The sequence below is a fragment of the Rousettus aegyptiacus genome, unplaced genomic scaffold (genome assembly GCF_014176215.1).
Source record: "Rousettus aegyptiacus isolate mRouAeg1 unplaced genomic scaffold, mRouAeg1.p scaffold_m13_p_1, whole genome shotgun sequence".
Classification (NCBI taxonomy): domain Eukaryota; kingdom Metazoa; phylum Chordata; class Mammalia; order Chiroptera; family Pteropodidae; genus Rousettus; species Rousettus aegyptiacus.
The window spans coordinates 102,610,173-102,633,831 of NW_023416284.1; the positions used below are offsets into that span (position 1 = coordinate 102,610,173).

At 36.0% G+C, this 23,659-nt stretch overlaps 1 protein-coding gene across 1 annotated transcript in view; it reads left to right on the plus strand.

Annotated features, from left to right (window-relative positions):
- The first annotated feature begins 8,799 nt into the window (after positions 1-8,799).
- Positions 8,800-23,659, plus strand: part of MEP1A (meprin A subunit alpha) — a 29,007-nt gene continuing 14,147 nt past the window's right edge. The window contains exons 1-7 of the mRNA XM_016158916.2: positions 8,800-8,868; positions 8,951-8,975; positions 9,070-9,120; positions 12,101-12,141; positions 12,661-12,742; positions 18,423-18,540; positions 23,101-23,276. Coding sequence (XP_016014402.2) covers positions 8,800-8,868; positions 8,951-8,975; positions 9,070-9,120; positions 12,101-12,141; positions 12,661-12,742; positions 18,423-18,540; positions 23,101-23,276 — 562 coding nt within the window. The remainder of the gene's footprint in view (positions 8,869-8,950; positions 8,976-9,069; positions 9,121-12,100; positions 12,142-12,660; positions 12,743-18,422; positions 18,541-23,100; positions 23,277-23,659) is intronic.

Genomic DNA, 23,659 nt, shown 5'->3' on the forward strand with positions numbered 1-23,659 from the left:
AAATAGTATTAACATGCTGAGTGTCCCTAAAAGACCACATAGAGATATGTGTCAAGAGAAATATATACACGTAGTATGGTAAATATAAGATCTTTTAGTAACTCCATACTGTACTTCATTCCTTAAACATTCTTGAAGTTTCTCATCCTACACAGAGTGAATTGGTGGAGAAGATAGTTAGGAGGATGATACAGTTGTAGAAGGGAGTGACGGGATGGGATGGGGGCTACTGGGAAGCACATGATTCTGAGAGGTGGTCATGAGGGTGAATGCACAGAACTTATTGAGATGAATTGCTATGAGAAGGGAGAGGCAAGAATGGTTTCTAAATTTCTGGTTTGGGGCAATTGGGTGGGTGGTAACTGAGATAGGGAATATGAGCGCAAGAACAGGCTTCAATAAATAAATGATGGCCGAAAAGTGAATAGCTGTGTGTCTACATGTTTTTTAGGATTGAGACACATAGTCTTAAATCTTGTGTGTGTGTGTGTGTGTGTGTGTGTGTGTGCGCGCGCGCGTCCTTATGGATATTTAATTAATAGCGAGAGAATTAGAGAAAGTACCTGGCTTGCAAGTGTTGATGAGATTCAAAAGAAAGATTTAAGGGCATAATGGAGGTTTTGTTCCCTCGTAGAGAGTTAATTATTGCATTCTTAGTGTCTTTGGTTAAAGAAGTTCAAATTGCCTTCACATTTCTGAGATGTGTTTTCAAGGGCGGGAGAATTGAAGACCTTTTGTACTTGCATTTCTTAAGAAAAAAATAAAACAACTCAATATATTTTGACTCAGCAATTCTACTTATTGAAATTTGTTCTAAGGCAATGACCTGAAGTATATATAATTGCAAATGCAAGATATTTACTGTAGCATTGCCTATGATAAGCAAAATCAACAGAAAATAACCTCTATATCCTCGACATAGGCTTCGTTAGTTAATTCAGTATATTCATTGAATGGAATTTTATGTAGTCACCAAAAAGCATGTTATTGAGGAATATCTATCAACATGGAAAACATTTGCAAGCTAAGCTGTAAGCCTGATGTAACTAATGTTTTTTGTGAAGAAAAATAAACATGAGGAGAAAATCTAAGACATACGCCATGATGCTAGCTGTGGTTATTTCAGGTAGTGGGATTACAGTTAGCATTTTTCCACTACATTTTCCATTTTTTTGCATTGAGTAACTATTGGTTGTGAAGATAGAAAAATTTAATAAACATTACTTTTGAAAAAGATGAGGCATCCAAGTGCCTACAGTGTTTTTGCTGGGTCTCTGTTGGTGAAAGCCTGTCGTTCAGCACCGATGAGCATTCTTGAGAAGAATAATTTAGAAAAAAATCAATGACATTTCAACTCAATGACTCCTTGAAAGTTCTAGTGGTCAAATTTCAGTGGATAAAAATTTATATCACTATATGCATATATTATAATAATGAAAGAAAACAGATTACGTGTCAAGAATGAGATTCATGATTTTTCTTTTCTTTTTTGTATGTTTTTAAATTTGAAAATTATTTCAAAATGAACGTGTTTTAATGTTACAAACATTTTTTTTTCTGGCCCAGTAAATGAAAAGGCCAAACTGTCAGGAAAAGTTAAATTTTAAGGCCTTGAGGACAAGTAATGTGCACTATTCTTGGTTTCTCTCTCAGCGTGCAATGTGGTCTCCAGTGTATAATGGTGACTGGATCAAATACTGGCTGGATGGTTAATATGTCAAGATAGATTATCTGCGCTACTCGTGTTTCTTCTTAGCATGACTAGTCTCAAAATTGGTAACATATTAAACTATAAAATAAATAAAATAGAATAAAAATTGGTGGCATAAGAGCTGCTTTCAGAATTGAAAAGAGAACATTTCTGCTTCTTCAGGAAAATAGCCAGCACTGAAGAGATAAATCCCTGGATGAGAATCAAGGAGCTTTTCTAAACTCACAGACAACCATCGATTGCCTCTTTTGTTCTGTGACCAGGCTCCATGATCTACCCTCAGCATTTGTCTCTCATCCAGCCCAACAGGGCACATGGACTTGTTAGTAATGTAGGGATGTGTGGTCATTTGCAAAAGAGCTTCAGAAGATGATGTTTTCGACTGCTCAGCCACTTAAGGGTCCAAATTCAGGAGCAGATGGTGATGTCGTCTCTAAACCATTCTGACCCAGTCTCTGAAGCTGCCCTTCCTACAAATCAAAAACCAAAATGTTATAAAACTTACCAAATTAAATTCACTCTAGACCTCTAAGAATTGAGGTAAAATGATTTTCAGTGAGAGAACAATAACAAATAAGTTACATATTTACAAATCGTTTAATCCATAGTAAAGACTTTCTCTTGTACATTTGAAATTCTCTTGACATAGAAATAAAAGTGAGAGAAGAGTTCTCATTAATTCTATACTAGAAAAGAAGAAAATAAAACATACATTCAGTTTTTGACTTCTGTCATCTGGTATGTCAGTGGAAGAGATAAGATATGTACCTCAGGGTTACTAATTTTTTAGAATCAGCTTTATTAAGTTGCACTCTATTGAGGTGCAACTTGCATACAATAAAAATTAATCAATTTTAAGTGTACAATTTCTTGAGTTTTGACAAATTTACAGAGTTGCGTAACCACCAACACAATCAAGATATAGAGTATTTCCATTATGCTCAAGTTTCCTCTTGTTCTTCATAGTCAACCTACTTCCACCCTAACCCTGGGCCCTGGCAACTGTTGATATGGAGTCTATTACTATAGTTTTGCCTTTTCTAGTATTTTATGTGAGTGGAATCATACAGCATGTGGTCTTGTATCTGGCTTTTTTCACTTAGTGTAATGCTTTTGAGATTCGTTCATGTTGTTGTGTGCATCAGCAGTTCATTTTTTTTTTTTTATTGCTCAGTAGAATTCCATGGTAACAGTATTCTATTGTGTATTTTATTCTATTCTAGCAGGAGTCTATTGTGATCTATGAATATGTCACAATTTATCCATTTATTTACCTGTTGATTCATCTTTACTTCAGGATGTGCTAAAATGCTCGTATGTACTTGCCTCTCCATGATGTTTACCTCTGTCTAAACTCTATGAGGGCAAGGGCAGCATCTGTCTGATTCATGGCTGTTTCTCCAGTGCTTAAAAAAATGTCTGGCACAGAAGATGCGCTTAATAAAAATTTTATGGATGAATTCATAGATGAGCAAATGAATCATCAGCATACTGTGTTGTTTTAGCTAATAACTGAGAATGAAGACTGCCCTGGAAAGAGAACCACATGATTAAGCTAGTTTCTCTGCTTTGATATTTTTCAGGTTCTGGATACTATATATAAAATCTCTGAGCTTAGTCTTTTATAAAATGAGAGCTGTGATTTTTACCTTATGAGAATTAAATGAAATAACTAATGTAAAGCATTTCATACAGTGTCTATGAGATAATAAGTGGCTAATAAGTCATCTGGTCATTATCATAATAATTGCTATTTGAATAAGAAGAAATACCACTCAAGGTAGGGAACTTTGTAGGGGGTTATCAAACTGCTCATCCCAGAAATTCAGCTGAAAAACCAAGGTGCGGCTGGTTTTCTTCCTTTCCTATTATGTAAAGTCACTTAGCCCTTCTATTCACATTTCGTTAGTGACTGACATTCCTGCTTGAATGTTTATGCAAAGCTCACTAGTGTATGATATGTGGCACTGCATTGAAAAGGGGCTGCCTCTGTATTCTTCTCATTTTCACCATTGGTAGTTAGAAAATAAACTTATGTTTAAAAATTTGATTTATCATGTGAGTCTAAACAGACCTGCTACTAATTCAGGATGAATTCGTAGCTGGTCTATTTGACCAATTACTCTTAGATTTTCCAATAGTGCCCCCCACACAACCTACCTTCCCCTTGTGCTCAGAGTTCTGTCGAAGTGTCACATAATGCAACAAACTGGCCCAGAACGAAGCTGCTGGCCACTTGCATAAAAGAATCAGTTGTACCAAAAACAATTTAGTGGTTTTTCAAAAGGCAATGGGATTACAACTCCCATTTGTTTTCTAAGAGGACTGGGCCTCTTGTTCTCTGGATCAAGTTACACGTGTGACTTACCATCATCTTGCTGCCATTAAATGATGTTAAAACTGAATGACTTCTCCCAGGACAAAGAAAAATTCCCAAACTAAGCAACACCCATTCTTTGTCCAACACCACTTCTTTCAGAAGAATTTCATCTGTCCATGCTTGCTTCACCCCCAGACTGTAGCTTTGGCATTATTCTCTTTGACTAATGCTGTCTCCCTCCTTAAAACACTTTAGGATCCAAGAATCCTCATATGACCAGGAAGGTCTTTATATCTAACAATTAAGTGTCCCTTTTTCAATTTAAGCCTGTTTCCTTGCACCATAACTTCAAGGACAGTAGTGTTGAAATAAATTTCAAGGCCTAAGATAGAGTCACTTTTGTGCAGGGTGCCATATCAGCATATTGAACTTTTATGATCCCGTAAATGTTCTGCTTGACCAGAAAGTAGATATATCCAGTATATAGATACCCAAATGCCAAGCCAACTCCAGACTCTGTATAGTACTTATTTCCTTGTTCCTTAATATTTCTAAATCAGATTAAATATGCAACCGCAGTCAGTCATGCCCTGTTCTGTGTTGGTGCTTCTAACTCTCTATAAAACTCACTCTTATCCAAAATCCCTTGGGATGAGTTCTCCACCACTGTAAGGCATGGTACTCCCCAACCCATGGATTGTTTTCCCTTGAATAAAGAACATCACACTTATTACTCAGTTGTTTTAGTTTTGTCATTGATTGTAGAAAATAACTAGATCTCTTCTTTAGAATCACCTTTCCTTTTGGAGAAAAGCCCACACCACTTGTGTCTCTCATTTACTCAACAATCCCCATGTGTTTTTTTCCAGATGCCATGGCCCCACTGGGCTTCTTGGGCAGTGATGACCCTTGTAATTAGCAGAGGTTAAAGATTTTCCTAAAATCAAGAGGTGATCTTATAGCTCTTAACTGAGTCAGCTTCTAATTCGAGTACTCTATGAAGGTTCAATAAACAGGAAGAGAACTGGCAAAAAATGAAGTAAGCCACTTGTCTGATTTTTCCCCACATCATGAAAGATGGTGACACTGGGGTAGATACAGAAAATGAACGTGGACCTTGCCCAGCAGAGTGCATAATCTACCTTTTATCTCAAAAGCCATAAACCTTTCAAACCTAGGGTTTAAGGCTCCAGTCTCATTCACTTGATATCCTGTGACATGGAGTGCCTAGGATTGCAGATATAACTGGTAACTAATTAACACCTGCTATCAAGATCATGAAAGACAGTCATCGGGGCCAAGTCGTGTCTGCTGAAGACCTATGCTCCCAGCTTCAAGGGTCCCGCTAAACAAGGAGAGTGCTGAGTGAGCTCTGCATCCTTACTACCTGTCTTTTGCCAGGAGATAGTGTGTGTAGATAGAAAGACCTGTAGTTTATTGAACACTTTCTAGGTTTCTGGTACTTGTGGTTTACGTAGGTTATCTCATTGAATCCTTACATTAGCCCCATGAAGTAGGCACCACTACCCATTTTATATATGAAAAGCTAATGCTCAAAATGCCACAGCTAATGAATGGTGGAGATGGGATTTAAATACCTGCCATCTGACTCCAAAGCTATCATTATAGTATATTGTTCAGACAAATTTTAGGAGAAAGGGAAATATAAAAGCACATCTGGAGGCAGAGGAAGGTAGAGAGAATTAAACAGCTCTATTACTGTCTTCTAAATACTAATACCTGAGATTTAGTAGGGAACAGGACCAAAGCAAGTGAGGGAGCAGAAGAAATGTTCCTCTACCTTCCTAGGTTCTGCCTGTCAGCTGGCCTAATAATTAAATGGACATGAGACGGATTAACAAGAGAAAATAACCAGATTTAATTACATAGGTACACATGGGATTCTCATGTACATGAGTGAGTCAGAGACCCTACATGCATGAGAGGTTCCAAGACAGAAAGAGAAAATGAGGTGTATATATATCCTGACCTAAGGATGAAGAAAACACCCTGGGGCCTCAGAGGGTCATTGCAGGACAGTTAGAAGAGCAGAGGTTCAGTAATTCGTAGTTTGCCCTGCCATATAGATAGCTCAAAAAAGGTTATCTCTGACCACCTATTATGGGCAAGGCCCTTAATTCAAATTCTTTAAGGGAGGGGTAAAAGTTTCTCAAGAGCCTGCAAGGTCCTGCTTGCCTTCAGCTCAAAATAATTCATATGCCAAGGTGATATGTTGTGGGGAGGCCCGTTCTGAAACCCCACATAAGAATATTGGCTTTTTCTTTAGAAAACAACATAACGAAGTCCTAAACCCCTACGTTTTGTCCTCCAGAATAACAAATATTGATTTTTGTTATAACTGTTTCAGATTTGAGAAAAATTAAACAATACATTTAAGAAATAGGACTCCCCTGTCTCTTCTACCCTGATATTTAGAGCCAATTATTATTACATTGATGTTTATCAAGTTCCTCTCCACTCATTTTTTAATCATAAAGATTATATTTACTGACTTAAGCCATTTTAGCTGTTGAGCAAATTCATATTATTTTGAAAAACACCGCTGGTTTTCAGTGGGTAGAGAGGCTGGGAGATGATTTCCTACACCCTCTTTTACAACCTGACCAACAGGGGCTGTGGGGAGACGGAAGTCAATCATAGACTTCCTGTGCCTGTCAGAAACCGTATACCCCTCCCCCTCTCTCCCCCCTCTCCCCCACCCCCTCCGCCCGGGCTGTCAGGCCTCCTGTTTTACAGTTCCAGAAGCCCCACTCTCTGCCTCCAGAAAGACTTTTTCTGACCAGAAGTGATCCTCTGGCAGCAGGCCTGGCCCACCTGCCCCAGTGGGAGGTTTGAGGTGGAGATGTGCAGGCTCTACATATTGAGGGTTACTCTAATATCAAAGATTCTTATGCCTCATGCATGCAAAAATAGGAGGGTGTGTAAATATATGTGGTACCGTACTGGGGCAGGTAGAGCCCATGGTGCACATCTCTTCCCAACACTGCATTTAGTTACATAGTGTTGATCATGGTAGGAGTATTTACATCCTAGAAATCAGCAAACACTACAAATAAAGGCTGTTTTTTTTTTCTTTCAGAGAGTGGGTTGTTAAACACTCATCTGCACATGACTGAATATACCCCATAATTTTTTTTCTTCTAGTATAAATTCATTTTCCAATTCTTTACTATTACCAAAAAATACCACAATAAATATACAGTAACTTGTGTACATATGTGTGAATTTCTTTAGGGTATATATCTAGAAGTGGAATTTCTAGCTTATATAATATCTATGCACATTTCAATTTATTGGATAGCATTAAATTGCTTTCCATCAGCAGTGTTAAAATATCTTGTTTCCTCATGTTCTTGTTAACACTTGGTATTGTCAGCCTTTTTCATTTATGGCAACCTGAGCTTGAGGTTGTTATTTTAATTGATATTTTTCCGATTAGTTATGAAGTTGAAACTTTTTCAATATGTTTATTGGTAATTTGGGTTTTGTTTTGTTGTATTTCATATTTACATTTTTTTGCTCATTTTTCTCTTAGATCATCTCTCACTTTTTTCTTATTGATTTATAGGAATTCCTTTATATACTCTGGATAACTTACTCACATTGAATTATATGCAGTATCAATATCCTCTTTCATCTGTGGCTTGTCTTTTAACTATGTTGTTGTGTTTTTTTGTCATAAAAAAGTTTAAATTTTGATAGTCAAAATTATGATTTCTATTGGGTTTTTGTTTGTTTGTTTAAACAATCTTTTCTGACCTCAAGGTTAAAGGAATATTTTTTTCACATTTTCTTTTTCAAAGTTTAGATTGCAATATTTATGTCCTTAATCTACTCATAATTTGTTTTTGTGAATGGTATGAGAATTTAATTTTTTCTCATAGGGAAATGCTATTGTTCTAACATCATTATTGAAAAGACCAAATTTTCCCTTTTGAATTTTTGCATATATGAAATCCACATATATGCTTGCATCTGTTTTGATACTCTATTTCATTCTACAGATCCATTGTTTTTTCTTTTTTGGCAATATTACACTCTCTACCATAACTTAATAAAAATTCTTGCTATACTGTTTGGACAGTTCTTTTCTCCTTGTTCTTCCTCTTCAGATTTTACTTATCTATTTTTGGAGGTTTACTCTTTTGTGTGAATTTCAGAAAGTTTGTCAAAACTTTCTAAAAGACCCTGTTAGGATTATTATTGGAATAACATTAAATTTATAGCCTAATATCAAAATAATGGCCATCTTTATTATATCGACTCTCTCATCTATGAATGTTTATAGATATAAATATATATGTAAATGTGTGTATAGAGAGCTAGATAAAAATTTTTTATGTCCTTTAATAATTGCCTTATAAGATTTCCATAAAAATTTAATTCATTTTTGATTAGATTTAAGTACTTCAAAATCATTTTATAAATTATTTTTATTTCTACTGCGACACTGATCTTTTGCCTCTTACATGAACAGTTATTGCTGGTATATAAGAATGTTATTGATTTTTATATACTTGCTTCATTATTAACTTTTTCAAATACTTTCCTGGCCTCCGAATCTTGAGCTTTTATGTTAAACTTAGTATTTGTCCTCAAAAGGGTCAATGACATTTTCATTGACTACTTTTTTTTTTAGCTCTATAGTACATATGGAAGGGTCAAAGTTTGTAATATGACAACCAGGGCAAGGTCCAAGAGGCATTTATCACAAGCTGTCTTTGCTAAAATCTGTTCACTTGCAACAATGGCTTGGACTAGGTCCACTTGCATTCTCTCATTCATCCTGTTTTTTGTTCACATAGCAGCTGTATCGGTAAGTAGAGTTCTGCTCTTCTGGGTATTTAGAAATATTAATTCTAGTATATGTTATCCATTTTCTGTATTTTTTTTTTCAGATTAAGCATCTTTCTAAAGGAAATGGTAAGGATCAATCGATATGCATAGAGAGTGCTTCTGAGCTTTCTCACTTTTGTTCAGCAAGACTAGTAACGATTTTCTCCCCACTTTTTAACAGTAGATGATGCACATTTTGATGAACAGAAGGACATTTTGAAAATCAATTTAGGTGGGTTCAATTTCTGCATTATGAATGCCTTGAAATAATTTTAAATCCTGTATTAGAATTGCTTAAAAGCTATTACCTTCATAACATAGTATTGGATAACTTGGGGGAGGGGGAAGTATTTATTTGTGCTTCATTAGAATTTGCATTTTCTGACAAATGGAAATGTGGAAAGAGAATGATGGTTAGACCGGATTTTCTAGAACCAGCATGTGCTTAATGGATCTAGAAATACGTAATAAGATTTTTGTTTATAAGTATTTAATTTTGGCAGTTTTCATTTTGAAAAAAATAAGGAAAGAAAAAATGGATGATTATTCTGCTTGCTAAAGAAAAATAGAAAGAACTTGCATATGGTTATATTAAGTGAAGGGAAAAAAACCCAGTCCCTCTGTCATGTTTACTACCAACTGTTTGCTTGGGACTTAGAGAAGAGTGCAAAGGTGTTTCCGTTTCGACATCTTGTCCACAAACACATTTCTCGAAGAAATCCATCGGTCTCATTCATTACTGAGAGGAGATAGGCACTGAGTTATCATCCCTCTTGTTCTTCTTTTGTCCTGCTTCTAAAATGAAGGAGAAGCCTCTACATTCTGGGTGTTGTTGGTTAGGATTGGTGGGAAACAAAGGTATTCATGGTCGTAAACACCTGTAGTCTACAAAAGCTATAAGATGTGACAAATAAATTGCACATTTATTTGTCAAATCTTATAGTGGAGTAAGTGCCATTTGCATTTTGCAGGAAGGGACAGGAGGCTTCTTGTGATTTAGGTGGCTCGCCCAAGATCACGGTGGGCAGTGATGGGGCTCACCTCCAGGCCTCCTGACTCATAGCTCAGTGCTATTCGAAGACAACAAAACTAAAAAACTCGTGCCTAAAGGTTTAATTTCGTCTGCCTTGTCCCATTTACAGGGAAATCAGCCTAACTGATATTTACTTGGAAAAGCTTGGGAATGACTGCATGGGCAGAGTAAGATAAATGGGTGAACAGTTCCCAAGGCTTTAGAGTTAGGCACCAAATGATCTCTCGTTTGAATCAGGCAGTCAAGGTGTAGTAATTAAGAGGATCTGCTGTACTTTAAAACAGTTTGAGATTACAATTAGAGTTTTCCTAATCTTATCCTTATTTATCTAGTAAAAATAGTTATTTTACCTTAGAGCCATTTCTTACTCTTCCTATCTACCACTACCTCTGAACTGCAACCCCAGTGAAGAAATTTTACCATTTAGATTTTTTTTCTTTTTAGATGATTTCAATCAAGCTATTACGATTGATTGGATTAGCCACATAGCCAGAAATCACTAATTTTGGGGGAGGGAAATCATATAGAAAAATCAGTCACTTTTTTTTCTTCTTTCCATGACTCGTGATTCTGATTTAAACTTTTCTGACCCAGGACCTGCTCCTCAGTCTTTTTCATTTCAGTAAATGCAATTTCCTCCTTCTAGACCTTCAGGCTCAGACCTCAGAGTTGCCCCAACTCTTTTCTTTCATACCTTACACACCTTCTTTCAGCAAATGCTGTTCGATCTACCATCAAATTATGTCACGAGTTATGACTTTTCAGCACTTTCTCTATTCCTGTCCTCATCCAAGCCATCTCGTCTCTGGCCTGGTCTTTGTGGTACCCTCATAACTGCTCTTCCTGTTCTGTCTTCACCCTGTACAGGCTATTCTTCACAAAATGAGAACACTTTGATTATCGGTCAGGCCATGTTACTTCTCTGATCCAGTCTTCCAATTGTTGGCTAACCAGCGTTGTTGCTGACATCTCATTCAGCACAAAATAAAGGTTACGGAGCCTGGATTCACAAAGCATGGTCCATAGGCCAATATCACCTGTACCACCTAAAGGCATTTTTTTAGAAATGCAGCATCCTGGGCCCCACCTGAGACCTACAGAATCAGAAGCTCGATTTTGACAGACCCCAGATGATTACTATGTACACTAAAGTTTGGTGTGATCTGATTCTGGCCAGCTTTATGACCCCATTTTTTATTACTCTCCCCCTTACTTACTTGAGCTCCCCAGTCACCCTGACTTCATAACTATTCCTCTTTATAAGTGGCTTTCGGTGTGTGGTCTGCCAACCACAGGATCAGCATGACCAGAGAACTTGTTAGAAATGAAATTCTCAGGCCCAACCCCAGACTCATTGACTCAGAAGCCCAGGGGATAGGGCTCAGCAATCTGTGTTTAGCAAACCCTCCAGGAGATTCTGACTGTGACATCTGGGAAGCACTGCTCCAAGGCAACAAATGCGTACTTTTGCTCATGACAAACCTGGGCAAGAATGTGAATAGGCCAGAACACAGTACCCCTACTGAAAAGGAAGTTCAAAACCTGGGTCCTACCTCTGGTAGGACACTGGTGTCATTACTATCTGTTGTTAGTTGTGCTGCTCTCATATACATAGGTTAGGGTAATGGAGATTAAGAAAATCTAGAAACTGTATGAATGAGGAAAGGGGTGATACAGGACAGCCTTAGTTGCTTGGCTTTAGAGCGTATCATTGTTTTTTCATGGGAAAGAGCAAGATTAACCCATTTACCTAGGTCAGGAAGAAGGATGGTATAATAATAGAAAGGGTTCTGGATGGGGCGGTTGGGAGATCTAAGCTCCGGTAGCCACTGACCACCTAGTACATCGCTTCCTGTCTCAAGATTCCATATTTCATACCCTGAAGCATGAGAGGTTTAGAGTCAATAATCAAAAAAAAAAATCTCTCCTAACTCAACTCTTTTAAAATTCTTGGACAAAGTTTCTTGTTCCAAAAATGAACATGGAGGATATGACAATATATGATATGTATTGGCTATTTACATCAACTCAGAGGGAATATTTGCATTGTTTAAAAGAGTTTCACTGCATGAAGATTAATAACTAAAGATTTACAATGGAAAAAATAAATTTTATTATGAGAGATGGCTTTTAGTAATGCTCATTTAACTATTTTTCTCTTTTCAAAATCCACATCTAGCTGCAGGATTGAACCTCTTTCAAGGAGACATCCTCCTGCGGGTGAGTACCTGCCAGTGACATAGTGATGTTCCTCAAGACTAGCTGAGCCATAGGACTGTGAGCCTCTGCTTGGTGTTGAGCTCCGGGATGGGCTCGGAGGAGGAAGCGAAAGAATCTAATCCAAAATCTGGACCCACAAGTACTCCCACTGTGGTTAGTGGTGAAAAAATCAGTTTAAAAATATTAGCAAATGGCCCAAAAGAGTTTAGAATTATTGAGTTGCGTGTCCACCCAATTTTCCTAATAAGTAAAGAATGAGAGAAAAAAAAAAGAGCACCAGTATATTGAAAGTGGCTAATTCAGTTTCAGGGACTTGCGGGTCTTATTTATTTTATTCTTAATAATTTCTCTGAATTTTTCAAACTGTTGGTAATGAACTATCACTTTTATATCAGAAGACAAATGCTACTAACTTGTTGAATTATGTGACAGATTATTTGTGGGGTGAGAGTTTAGCGGAGGAGACCAAAGAAGCTTTGAGGACTAGCCTTGCTAATTGTCTTTGCTTTGTTTTCACAGAACTCGAACTCCAGAAATGCCCTGAGAAACCCGAACACCAGGTGGCAGTTCCCCATCCCTTACATTCTGGCAGACAATCTGGGTAATACAAATTGTTCTTAATTAGGAGCTTTGAGTTTCACTCTTCTCCCTCTGCTGCCTGCTGTTCACTGGCTTCAGATCGGAAGTAACCACCAACGTATCAGAGGGTTTCCAAATCCTGACCTTTCTTTATCTCCTCCAGTGAAAGGAATGACATTACATCAAAACCAGCGCTGCTTCACCAGTTTGAGATACAGAGTATCAAGTAATAATTTTAAAAAGGCAGAACATATTAACATGTTAATAAAACCAGAAGCACTGTAAAGAATAAAAGCCCGATAAAATATGATTTGGCAGCATAGCAATGAATATCTTCACTTTAATAGTTTGTTTATGTGAATCTAAATATGGTATGAGGATACTATTTTCAGCATATTGATCTTCCCTTTTTGTTATAACACTTATATAGAAAAATTTTAAAAACACGTTAAGCAAAAGAAGGCAGATACAAAAGTAGACATACCATGTGATATTATTTTTCTGTAAATCAGTTGTAAATACACATTTTTGAGAAATAAAAAGTCTATATTTTACATGGTGGTAGTCCTTGTCCCTCAGTATTAATAAATTCTATTCTTTTATCTCTCTTAAGATAAAGGACTGTTACATTTTATTCATTGTTAGAAGTAACTCTTGGTGTGAATAAATAAATATTAGAAGCCACGTGTAGGCACTGGCTAACCTCAAGCAGCTGACTGATAACTGAGCAGCCACAGTGATACTTGGCCTGTGAAGCCCATCTGGGTAGACTGAGGAAGATTAGAGAGGAGAGGGGAAGCTAGGACAAGACCACTCAATGGGCTGCTCAGCTGCCCCTACTCTTGGGAGATGTCAATTTTCCATCAGTATTATTAGTGCTGCCTCCGATCCCTTTTCCAGAAAAGAGCTAGATATAAAACAAACGCTGATGTTGTCAGTTATTTTATGGAAAATTGAGCTGAGTTGTTTTTCCCCAGTGTTTTTCCAGTACACTTGCCAATTAATGGACCACTCATATTTATTGGGACATGACTTGAGAAACATCAACTTTAAAAGTTGGTTTTTTTTTTTCTGCCATGACAATTTGTCTTCCTGTTTGTCACACCTGCGCTACTTCCTCCTACCAAGACTTATTGAATCTCTATTATGTGCCAGGCACTGCTGCCTTCACCTGATATTTTATTTACCTTTCACCATGACTCCATAAGGTATAAGTTAGTGCTTCTCAGACTTTAATGTACTAAGGGTCGACTGAGGAGCTTGTTAAAACTCAGAGTAGGTCAGGGGTGGGGCTTGAGATTTGGCACTCCCCCAGGTGAAAGCTGATGCTGTTGGTCTCCTGGCCACAGCCAGAGTAGCAAGATCTCTTGAGCAGCAAGGTAAGTGAGAGGTTAATGGAGAGCAAGATTGAAGACAGGTGGCCTGGAATAGGTAGAAGCAGTAAGGATACAGTCGTAGTTCTCAAGCAGGTCCACATGAGAATCACCTTCAGAGTTAAAAAAAAAAGTTCAGATACCTGTGCCCACACTATTGCAAAAAGTAACCATACTAAATAGAGTTCAATATTTGTGTACAATTTCTTTATTAAATTTACATGGAGTAAAATATACAAATCAGTGGATTTTGATAAAGGCCTAAGCTTACGTAACACATACTTCCATCACTCCAGAAAGTTCTATATGCTTGTTTCCAGCCAGTCCCCAACCCCACTCCCCAAAAGAAAACTACCAATCTAATTTTTTTCTCTGTGGATTAGTTTACCTAATTTATAACTAATTTATAGATAAATAACATTACACAGTATGTCTACTTTTGTATCTGGCTTCTTTTGCTTAACATGTTTTTAAAGTTTTCCCGTTGTAGATCAGTAGTTAATTCTGTTTACTCTTAAGTGATATTCTTTCGTATGAATATGTTGCAACTATTTATCCATATTTCTGTAACTGGACATTGAGTTGTTTCAAGTTTGGGCTGTTATGAAGAAGGCTGTTGTGATCATTCCTGTACAAATCTATGTGAATATGTTTTTAATTGATCTTGGGTAAATGTCTAGGAACAAAATTGCTTGATCACATGGTAAATATATGTTTCACTTCATAAGAAAATCCCATTCTTTATTCTCACTAACAATGTACAGGTGTCCCATTTGTTCCACATTCTCACTAATATTGGTGATGTTAATCTTCTTAATTGTAGTTATTCTATGATTGTGAAATGGTATGTCACTGGGATTTCAGTTTAAATTTCCCTAATGACTAATGATATTTAGCACATTTTCATGTGCTATTGGCCATTTGTGTATTTTTAGGGAAGTGTTTATTCAACTCTTTCATGATTTTTTATTGTATTATTTGTCTTTCATTATTTGTAGAACTTTATATATTATAAATTCCTTTGTCAGATATCTATGAATATTTTCTCTCAATCTGTGAGTTGTGTTTTTTTAAAGCACTTTATTAATTTATTAATTTTTTTCTGAGAACCAGCTTTTGACTTGTTAACTTTTCTTGCTTCTCTGGTTTGTATTTTGTTGCTTTCTGCTCTTATCTTTTTTCTTTCTTTGTACTTACATCAGGTTTAATTTGTCCTTTTTTTATATTTAAGTTGAAAATTTATATCATTGATTTTAAATCTTCATTTTTCTAATATAATGCTATAATATGACATCTAAAGCTATACATTTTATTTGAACTACTGATTTTACTGTTTTCCATATATTTTGATATGTTGTATCTTTATTAAAATTTACTTTAGATATTTTCTAATTTCTGCTGTGATTTTTAAAAATCCATGGGTCATTTAGAAGTGTTTTTAAATTTCCAATATTTGGAGCTCTTCTAGATAGTATATATTGATTTCAAGTTTTTGTTGAGGTCAGAGAACACATTCTATAAGATTTCAATCTCTTGAAATTTACCGAGACATGTTTTGTCATCTAATATATAGTCTGTCTTGGTGAATGTTGCACGTATACTTGAAAATAACTTGTGTTCTGCAGTTTGGGGGCACATCATTCTATCAGCATTAAATAGGTCAAGGTGATTGTTGGTGTTGGTTATATATTAGGTATCATAAATATTACATTTTAGAAATTCTGCATTCTGTTTTTCTCCTCTGAATAGTATTAATTTGTGTTAGAGCAGTAAATTACTTACTAATCATCTTGGATTTGTGGAGGTTTTGTTTTGGTTTTGTCCTTAGTTCAAAGCAAATCCTTTTGTGCTGGGATATAATCATGGCCTCTCTGAAGTTTCAGTGGACTGCTCAAGAGTTTTTCCATCCCCTCTAACTGACGTTACTCAAACTACAAAGTCTCTCTCCACTGTGGTGGGAAGCAGTTGAGATATCTGTTTAATTTAATCAGTCTTTGCCTGCTACTTTCCACTAAGTTCCTTGGAGACCTCTCCCATTCATGCAAAGTTCATGGGTCAGACAAAGTTGGAGAGCTGTTTATACAAAGATTTTGTAACCACCAGTCCTCAATCATGGAGCTTTACTTTCCAAGATTTCCTCCCTTGATTTTCAGCTACTCAGGCAATCCCAAAATCTTCCCTGTAATATGTCAAGAAAGCACAACTGCAAATTTATGTTTGAGTCCTCTCTGCCTCACACTGAAAGAATTGGGGCATGTCCTCATGCAAAAGCTGTATAAATATGAATCTTAATCAATGATATTTCCTCATTTCAAGAATAAACTCTCCTATAGTTTCTCCATTTTAGTTATTTTACAGTGCATTCAAAGACTTTCTTTTCTTATTTTTCCCCCAAAGTTTATAGTTATTATCTGCAAGAGAGTTGTCAGATTCAAGCTCCTCCACCATTAACAGATCAAAAATTCTGTCGATGGCTTCTTAAACTGAATATAATTAGCTATCCTATGCTCATCGTCTAATATGTAGAATCATTAATATCTGAAGTAAACTCTTCTCAAACTAATTGATCCAGGGTTAAAGAAGACTAGTGAATTTAAAATCTAACATGATTGTTTAAGACAGAACTATGTAAAACTTATTCTGCTGTCGCAGTGTGAAGAACTGAGAACTAGGAATACAATGAGTCAAAAGGAAAGCTCCTTCTTAACAAGGAGCTAACAATGAATATCCTGAGTGGAGCAGACCACCTGCATAAAGACAATGTACAAAATATCAAGTGTGGCTTTCAGAGGAAGCACACTCGGGATTGGCTTCATGGTGAAAAAGGAGGCTCCAAATAGGCTTCAATTCCTTTTTTATTATTTCAGATAATGTTGGAACAGTTTTTATAAAATTATTGTATAATTGCTTGATTCCCTTTTTATAACTTATTCAGGTATGAGGAGGTCAGAAACGATGTGATTTTGAAATTAACCACTCAGTACTCTATTTGGCTTGAGAACAACAAAAGCAACATAACCTTATTGACAGCATGATTTTAGTAAAATCAAATGTTCTTTCCTTACACTTTTGTGAAAACTAAGTTGTCTTGGGTACATACCTTCATATTAGAGATGTCACTAAGAAAGAATAGGTAAGAGATCATAAAAATCCTCCAAAGTTTAATTCATGCTCTCGTTGTTTTCTGTTGTTATTGTTTTTGTTTTTGTTGTTGTTTTTAACATTAATTAACTGAGGATTCCAAAGACTATTTTTATAATGACCTTGATATGATCTTATGACATCTGAACTGTGAAGTCTCCAACTTGGTAGTTTATTAAATGAAATAAGAGCCGGAATAATATGAAACAAGTAAATAATAAACTGCCAAGCATTACAAATTCTTTAAGAGAATGCACAAAATCAAATGTGCAGGAAATACAATTTAATTTTATATGACTTAGCTTTATTTTTAACTTAGAGACCTACTTCAGTGAGTTAATGGGAGAGAAAAATCGCAAAGTAAACACACGTAAAGTAAAACATAATCTCCATTCCTCTGGAACTTCTTTCTTCCCCGTCCCATCCTTGTCTCATGCAACACCAGGGTGTGAGCATGTTAGGTGAAAAAAAATAAGATATTTGATCTTTGGTCATTGGTCCACACACAGTTCACCAGTAGGCATCTATTTTTCTTGTCTCTTCACATCCATTAGACTTCTACTCCTTTGTTTTCAAACTTGAGTTATAGCAATTTTTTCTAAGGCTGTCTGTAGTACTGCCTGTCTAGCCCTGCCATCTTCCCAGGGGTCTTGCAAAGAAGCAGAGTGTATGTACTAATATGTGCCATATGTACTAATGCTTTCAAAGTCCACAAATCTCTCTACATTCCACTCTTTTTCCAAAACGAGGGAATATCTTTTTAAACTGGGATAAGGAACATTCTCATTGCCTCTCTCCAAGGTACTTTATCTATTCATCAGTGTGAATGAAAGCCATGTGACTCTCATGAGGCAAAGCACCCAGAATTTCTACTTGAATAGGGAAAAAGGAAAAAGGGAAAGTGGAGAAGTTATTTTATGATTTTGTTTAGCTGCATACACATACATACATGTATTCTTATTTTATAGTTATATTTACATTATGTATTTAGAGTATGCAGGTGACATTTATGTTCACAAATAAATTTTCAGTCTTAGTTTCCAAGGAATCTATTTACTGCCAAAAAAAAAAAAATCTATAATGGACCTCTGTGAATTTCATGTGGTAGCATGATTTTATCTAAACTGTATTATGTACATTATCCAAGATCTAAATAATGCACATTGATATTTTCACTCATTTCTGCAGAGCTGAATGCCAAAGGAACTATTCTCTATGCCTTTGAAATGTTCCGCCTCAAGTCCTGTGTGGATTTCAAGCCCTATGAAGGAGAGAACTCATATATCATTTTTCAGCAGTTTGATGGGTTAGTATGAAATTTTATAGAGTGTGAAAATTGTATATCTTTTGGTTTATAAAAAGTGACATATCTTTTTCAAAGGCTAAAAGAAGAAATTGGAAAGAAACTAAAAGCAAAATCAAATCTTTCATTGCAAATTTTTAAATTATATAACATTTTTAACATATTATATAGAGAATGAACTGTTTGTATACTTCTGGGTCCCAGGGAGATTTATCTCAATTCTTTTCCTAAGTTTAGGTCATGTTTCAAATTACAATACTTATTAAAATATAAATTACACTCTTTATGTACTGTTTTAAGTTATGGTACTCTGTTGGCTGGACCTTTTTGAAAAGTTCTAGACATAAATTAGCCCTTTATAGTTATTCATTTCTAAGAAGAAATAATTGGTGTGTGTGTGTGTGTGTGTGTGTGTGTGTGTATTTTTTTTTAAAGCCCATTTTCTTTTATTGTGGTTGTATCAACCAACCTGGGCAGATGAGGTTGGAAGCAAAGCTATCATCTGCTGTCACTTTGTATGTTTGTTTTTTCAAGCCCAGCCTGGAGGCATTAGTTCACACTGCAGTTCCCTCACTACCTCTAAGTGTTGTCTGGATTTGGTTGTCAAGTTCTGATGGTGGAGTTTTGTTTGTTTGTTTGTTTGTTCTTAGTTTCAATTATACAGTCCATTGGTTAGAGATGTATATAATTTATAAACAATCCCCCTGATTGCTCTTTCTCTCTTCTGGCTCTCCACTTATCCATTACATTAATGCTAACTGCATTTCTCATGCCATGCTCCCCATCCCCGTGACCATCTATCAACTACTAATTTGTACTTCTTTAGCCCTTCATCCCTTACTCCCAGTCCCCTAACACCTCTTCCCTCTAGCCATCACTAGATTGTCCTCTATATTTGTGAGTCTGTTTTTGATTAGTTTGTTCCTTTTGTTCCTTAGATTCCATATATAAGTGAAATCATGTCATATTTATCTTTCTCTATCTGACTTATTTCACTCAGCACAATAACCTCTAGGTCCATCCATGTTGATACAAATGGTAGGATTTCGTTTTTTTAATGGTTAAGTAATATTCCATTGTACATGTGAACCATAACTTCTTTATTCAATCATCTGTTAGTGGGCATTTAGTTTGCTTCTATATCTTGGCTATTGTAAATTGTGCTGCCATGAACATAGAGGTGCATAGATCTTTACAAATTATTGTTTTGGTTTTCTTTGGATAAATACCCAGAAGTGCAATTGCTGGGTCAAAAAGCATATCCATTTTTAATTTTTTGAGAAACCTCCAGGCTGTTTTCTATAGCAGCTGTAGTAATTTACAATCCCATCACCAGTGAATGAGAGTTCCCTTTTCTACACATTCTTGCCAACACTTGTTCTTTGATTTATTGATGATAGCCATTCTGACAGGTGTGAGGTGATATCTCTCTGTGGTTTTAATTTGCATTTTTTGATGATCAGTGACCTTAAGCATCTTTTTATATGTCTATTGGCCATTTGTATTTCCTCTATGGAGAAATATCTGTTCAGGTCTTCTGCCTATATTTTTAATTGGATTGTTTTTTGTTGTTGTTGTTATTATTGAGTTGTATGAATTCTTTATATATTTTGGATATTCACTTCTTATCAGATGTATCATATGTGAATATCTTCTCCCCTGATGATCGAGTTTTTATTAATCATGGATGGATAACAGAGATGAAGAAGAAGTCAGCACATGATTCAGCCTCTTAAGAAAAAAGTATGCAAAAAATAGCAGTCAAAAAGTAAAATTCTGATGATTACTTAAATACAAATTAAGTATCTTACTTAACCTGCATATTTTCTTAGCTCATTCTTTTATTTATTAATATACTATTATGTACCAGGAAGTATGCTAGTTTGTAAGTACAAAGAACCATGAGATACAGTCATAGACCTCACAAGGTTTACCCTTGGCAAGTGGGGGTGGTGGAAAACAACAGGTGACTAGTTCTAATATGCTATGGCAAGTGCCATGGACTATAGAACAGAAGCAGAACCTCTAACATAGTGCGAGGTAAGTGTCAGGGAGAGTCATGCTGAGCGTTGAAGATGAAGAAAGAAGGATATAGAAGCAGAGGAGGGGGAAGGAGAAATGGGAGTGGGAAGAGAATGACAGTAAGATAAAAGAGGGAGGAAGAAGAAAGAGAAGGAGGAGAAGAGAGAATGAGAAGAAGAAAGAAAAGAGAATAAACATGAATGGAAATCTGGCTTACTGGGAAAACTCATCAAGTTCAGAATGTCTGAAGCTTTGCATGTAAGTGGCAGAGTGATGAATGATGGAGCCAGGAAGATAAACAGGAGCCTGATAATAAGGAGCTGTGTGTAAGAGAATTGACTCTTATGTAGAAATATGTTCAATTTTCCATTTTAGAAAAATTACTCTAGCAATAGAATTGAAGTGGGCAAAACTGGTGGCAGGAGACCAATTAAAGGATGCCTAGGAGAGAAATGAAAGGAACCTACACTAAAAAGAGACAGTTGAAATAAAGAAGAGGAAATGGATTTCCAAAATATGTAAAGAGATGGACTCATCAGAAACTAGTGATTAGTTGATGAATTAGGAAGAGAGAGGGATCAAGGATGATTAACAGTTTTGATTTGAATGACTGGTGGCTGGTAACCTCATTCACTGAGATTGAGGATACTGCCTGGAGAATCAATGTGGGGTTAGGATAGTGAATTTGTTTCTAGACGTGTAGTTTATTGTTTGAGGTTTTTGTGGGTCATATAGATGGAGGTAACCAATATTTATTTCAACAGTGTTTTTCTATGTGAAAGGAAATCATTTAAAGTATACCTCATGCCTTGCCAACACCACAGATTTGAGAGGTTTTCTGCTTTTGACTTCTTTGTCTTATCCCTTGGCAACCTCTGTGCTTAAAGAAAGTAGCAAAGCTTTTAATTATTCATTAAAAAGTTCTGGGAAAAAATCCATTTCCTTAACACTTTTTTTCCCATTCTTTAACTACAATTTTCTGTGTGTGTGTGCGCGCGCGTTTGTATGTATGTGTTTGTGTGTGTGTGTGTGTGTGTGTGTGTATATATTTTTCTTTTTTTCCAAAGAGAAATAAATTGTTTCTCTTAAAATAAAACAAAGTCAAAATAATCACTTTCTAAAAGGTCTCCCTTTCTCAGTAAGATTTTCTTGTTTTGTTTGTTTGTTTGTTTTTGTTTTTGTCTTTTCTTTCAATTTGTAATTCAGTCCCCAGGTACCTGATGAAGGGGTAGGTCAGCTTTGAGGGACACCAGTAAAACCTGAATCTGGGGGACTCATCATCTGTGTCCAGGAGTTGTCTCTTTTACATTTAAATTAGAGGACAGGAATAAGGAAGGATAAAGTTTGAAGCAGAAGCTGACCCAAAGTGCCCCAAATTCTTCTGGTTCTTTGAAGGTGGAAGTTAATTGGACTCTTTCAGAAAGACAAGGTCAAAAATTCACAAAGTGATAGAGTTATAAAATTTTTGCAACTTATACCTTTTTGTTAGGGAAGGGAGGTTTAAAAAAGAGAGAAATAAGTGATAAAGGCATCATCTGGATTGTGGATATTTTGCAGTGTAAACTCTGATTTTATAACAAAATTCTACTGTCAGAAAGGCAATTTGATCATAGAAATACTTGCACAAGTTGGTACATTTACTAAAGATCATTGAATTGTACACTCAAAATTGGTGAATTTTATGGTATGTAAATTATGTCTTAATAAAGTTGTTAGAATATAATTAAGATCCATCTTTAAGGAAAGATCAAACCCATTAGCTTTGAAGGTATATTATACTAACAATCTTGAGGAAAACAGGTAAGACAGTGTGACTGTCACCAAGAAACTTACAATCTGTCAGTAGCATTTAAAACTATTGACAAATCTTTTATTCTGCTGAGCACTGATTAGAGTATAGATTCTTGCTCCACAGCTTAAAGCAGATAAGGAGACAATTTGTGGAAAGATTCAGGTTTGCTAATAAAGATGGAAAATAAGATTTATATGCCATGAGGAATTTAGAGTATCTGCCAGCAGTTTCTGAGTCCACCGTTTTTTGAGGGAGGTTATGGGTACTCCCTGCCTGGAGTCCTCCAGAAACATGAGGCAGCCCGATGATCTGTGCTGTCAGTAATGAGGCTCTTTTCATTATCATAAAATTTACACCTGCTCATTATTGGAAATTTGGAAATTTGTGACAGAACAAAGGAGAAAATTTAAATCAACCACAGCCACCACTCAGAGATAATATTTTGGTATAAAAACTATACTGTTATTCTTTGGAATGCCATATGGGGTTGTGGAAGTGAGAGGAAAGATGCCAAGTTTTACTTCTTTCTATCTGATACATTTTTAGGATTAATTTGCTATTTTTGTAATAGACCATCATTTTTAAAGAATGTTTCTTATTTAACTAGTCTCCTATTGTTGAACCATAAGCATATAAGAATGTTAGTGATAATTTCTTTTTAATATCAAACCTAATTTCTTTCTAATTTGTGTTCTGAAATCCTTTGAATTGTAGCCACCTAAGAAAATTTTCCTGTCTCTTCTTTATAGGTGCTGGTCTGAGGTTGGTAACCAACACATCGGACAGAACCTTTCCATCGGCCTGGGGTGTGACTATAAAGCCATCATTGAACATGAGATTCTGCATGCTTTGGGATTTTACCATGAGCAGTCAAGGACTGACCGGGATGATTATGTGAAAATCTGGTGGGATGAAATTCTTCCAGGTGTGTACAAACCCAAGGTGGATGGGTGGAATCTTCATCATTTGTAGAAACCAATGCTGGGATAACCAGGCCAAATCTGTATGTGGGCAGGTGCTTCAGATACTCCAGTGGAGATGCAAAATACAAAGAGGATATGACATGTTGACTTGTCCAGTAGACTGCAGATCTGATTGTACCTGATCCCAGATAAGGGTGTCAGGAAATGGCGTATGTGGGGAGGTAATTGAAGGTTAATCAGAAGTCTTTGCTTTTTGTTGAAAATATATCTAAAATGCTATCTACTTCCCCATCTTAGTGAGTAAAATAATTTAGTTCTCCAAGGATGACAGGGTCATTTTTCTGGATGTGAAATCTCATATAGCAACTAAAGTTTTAAATTGAAT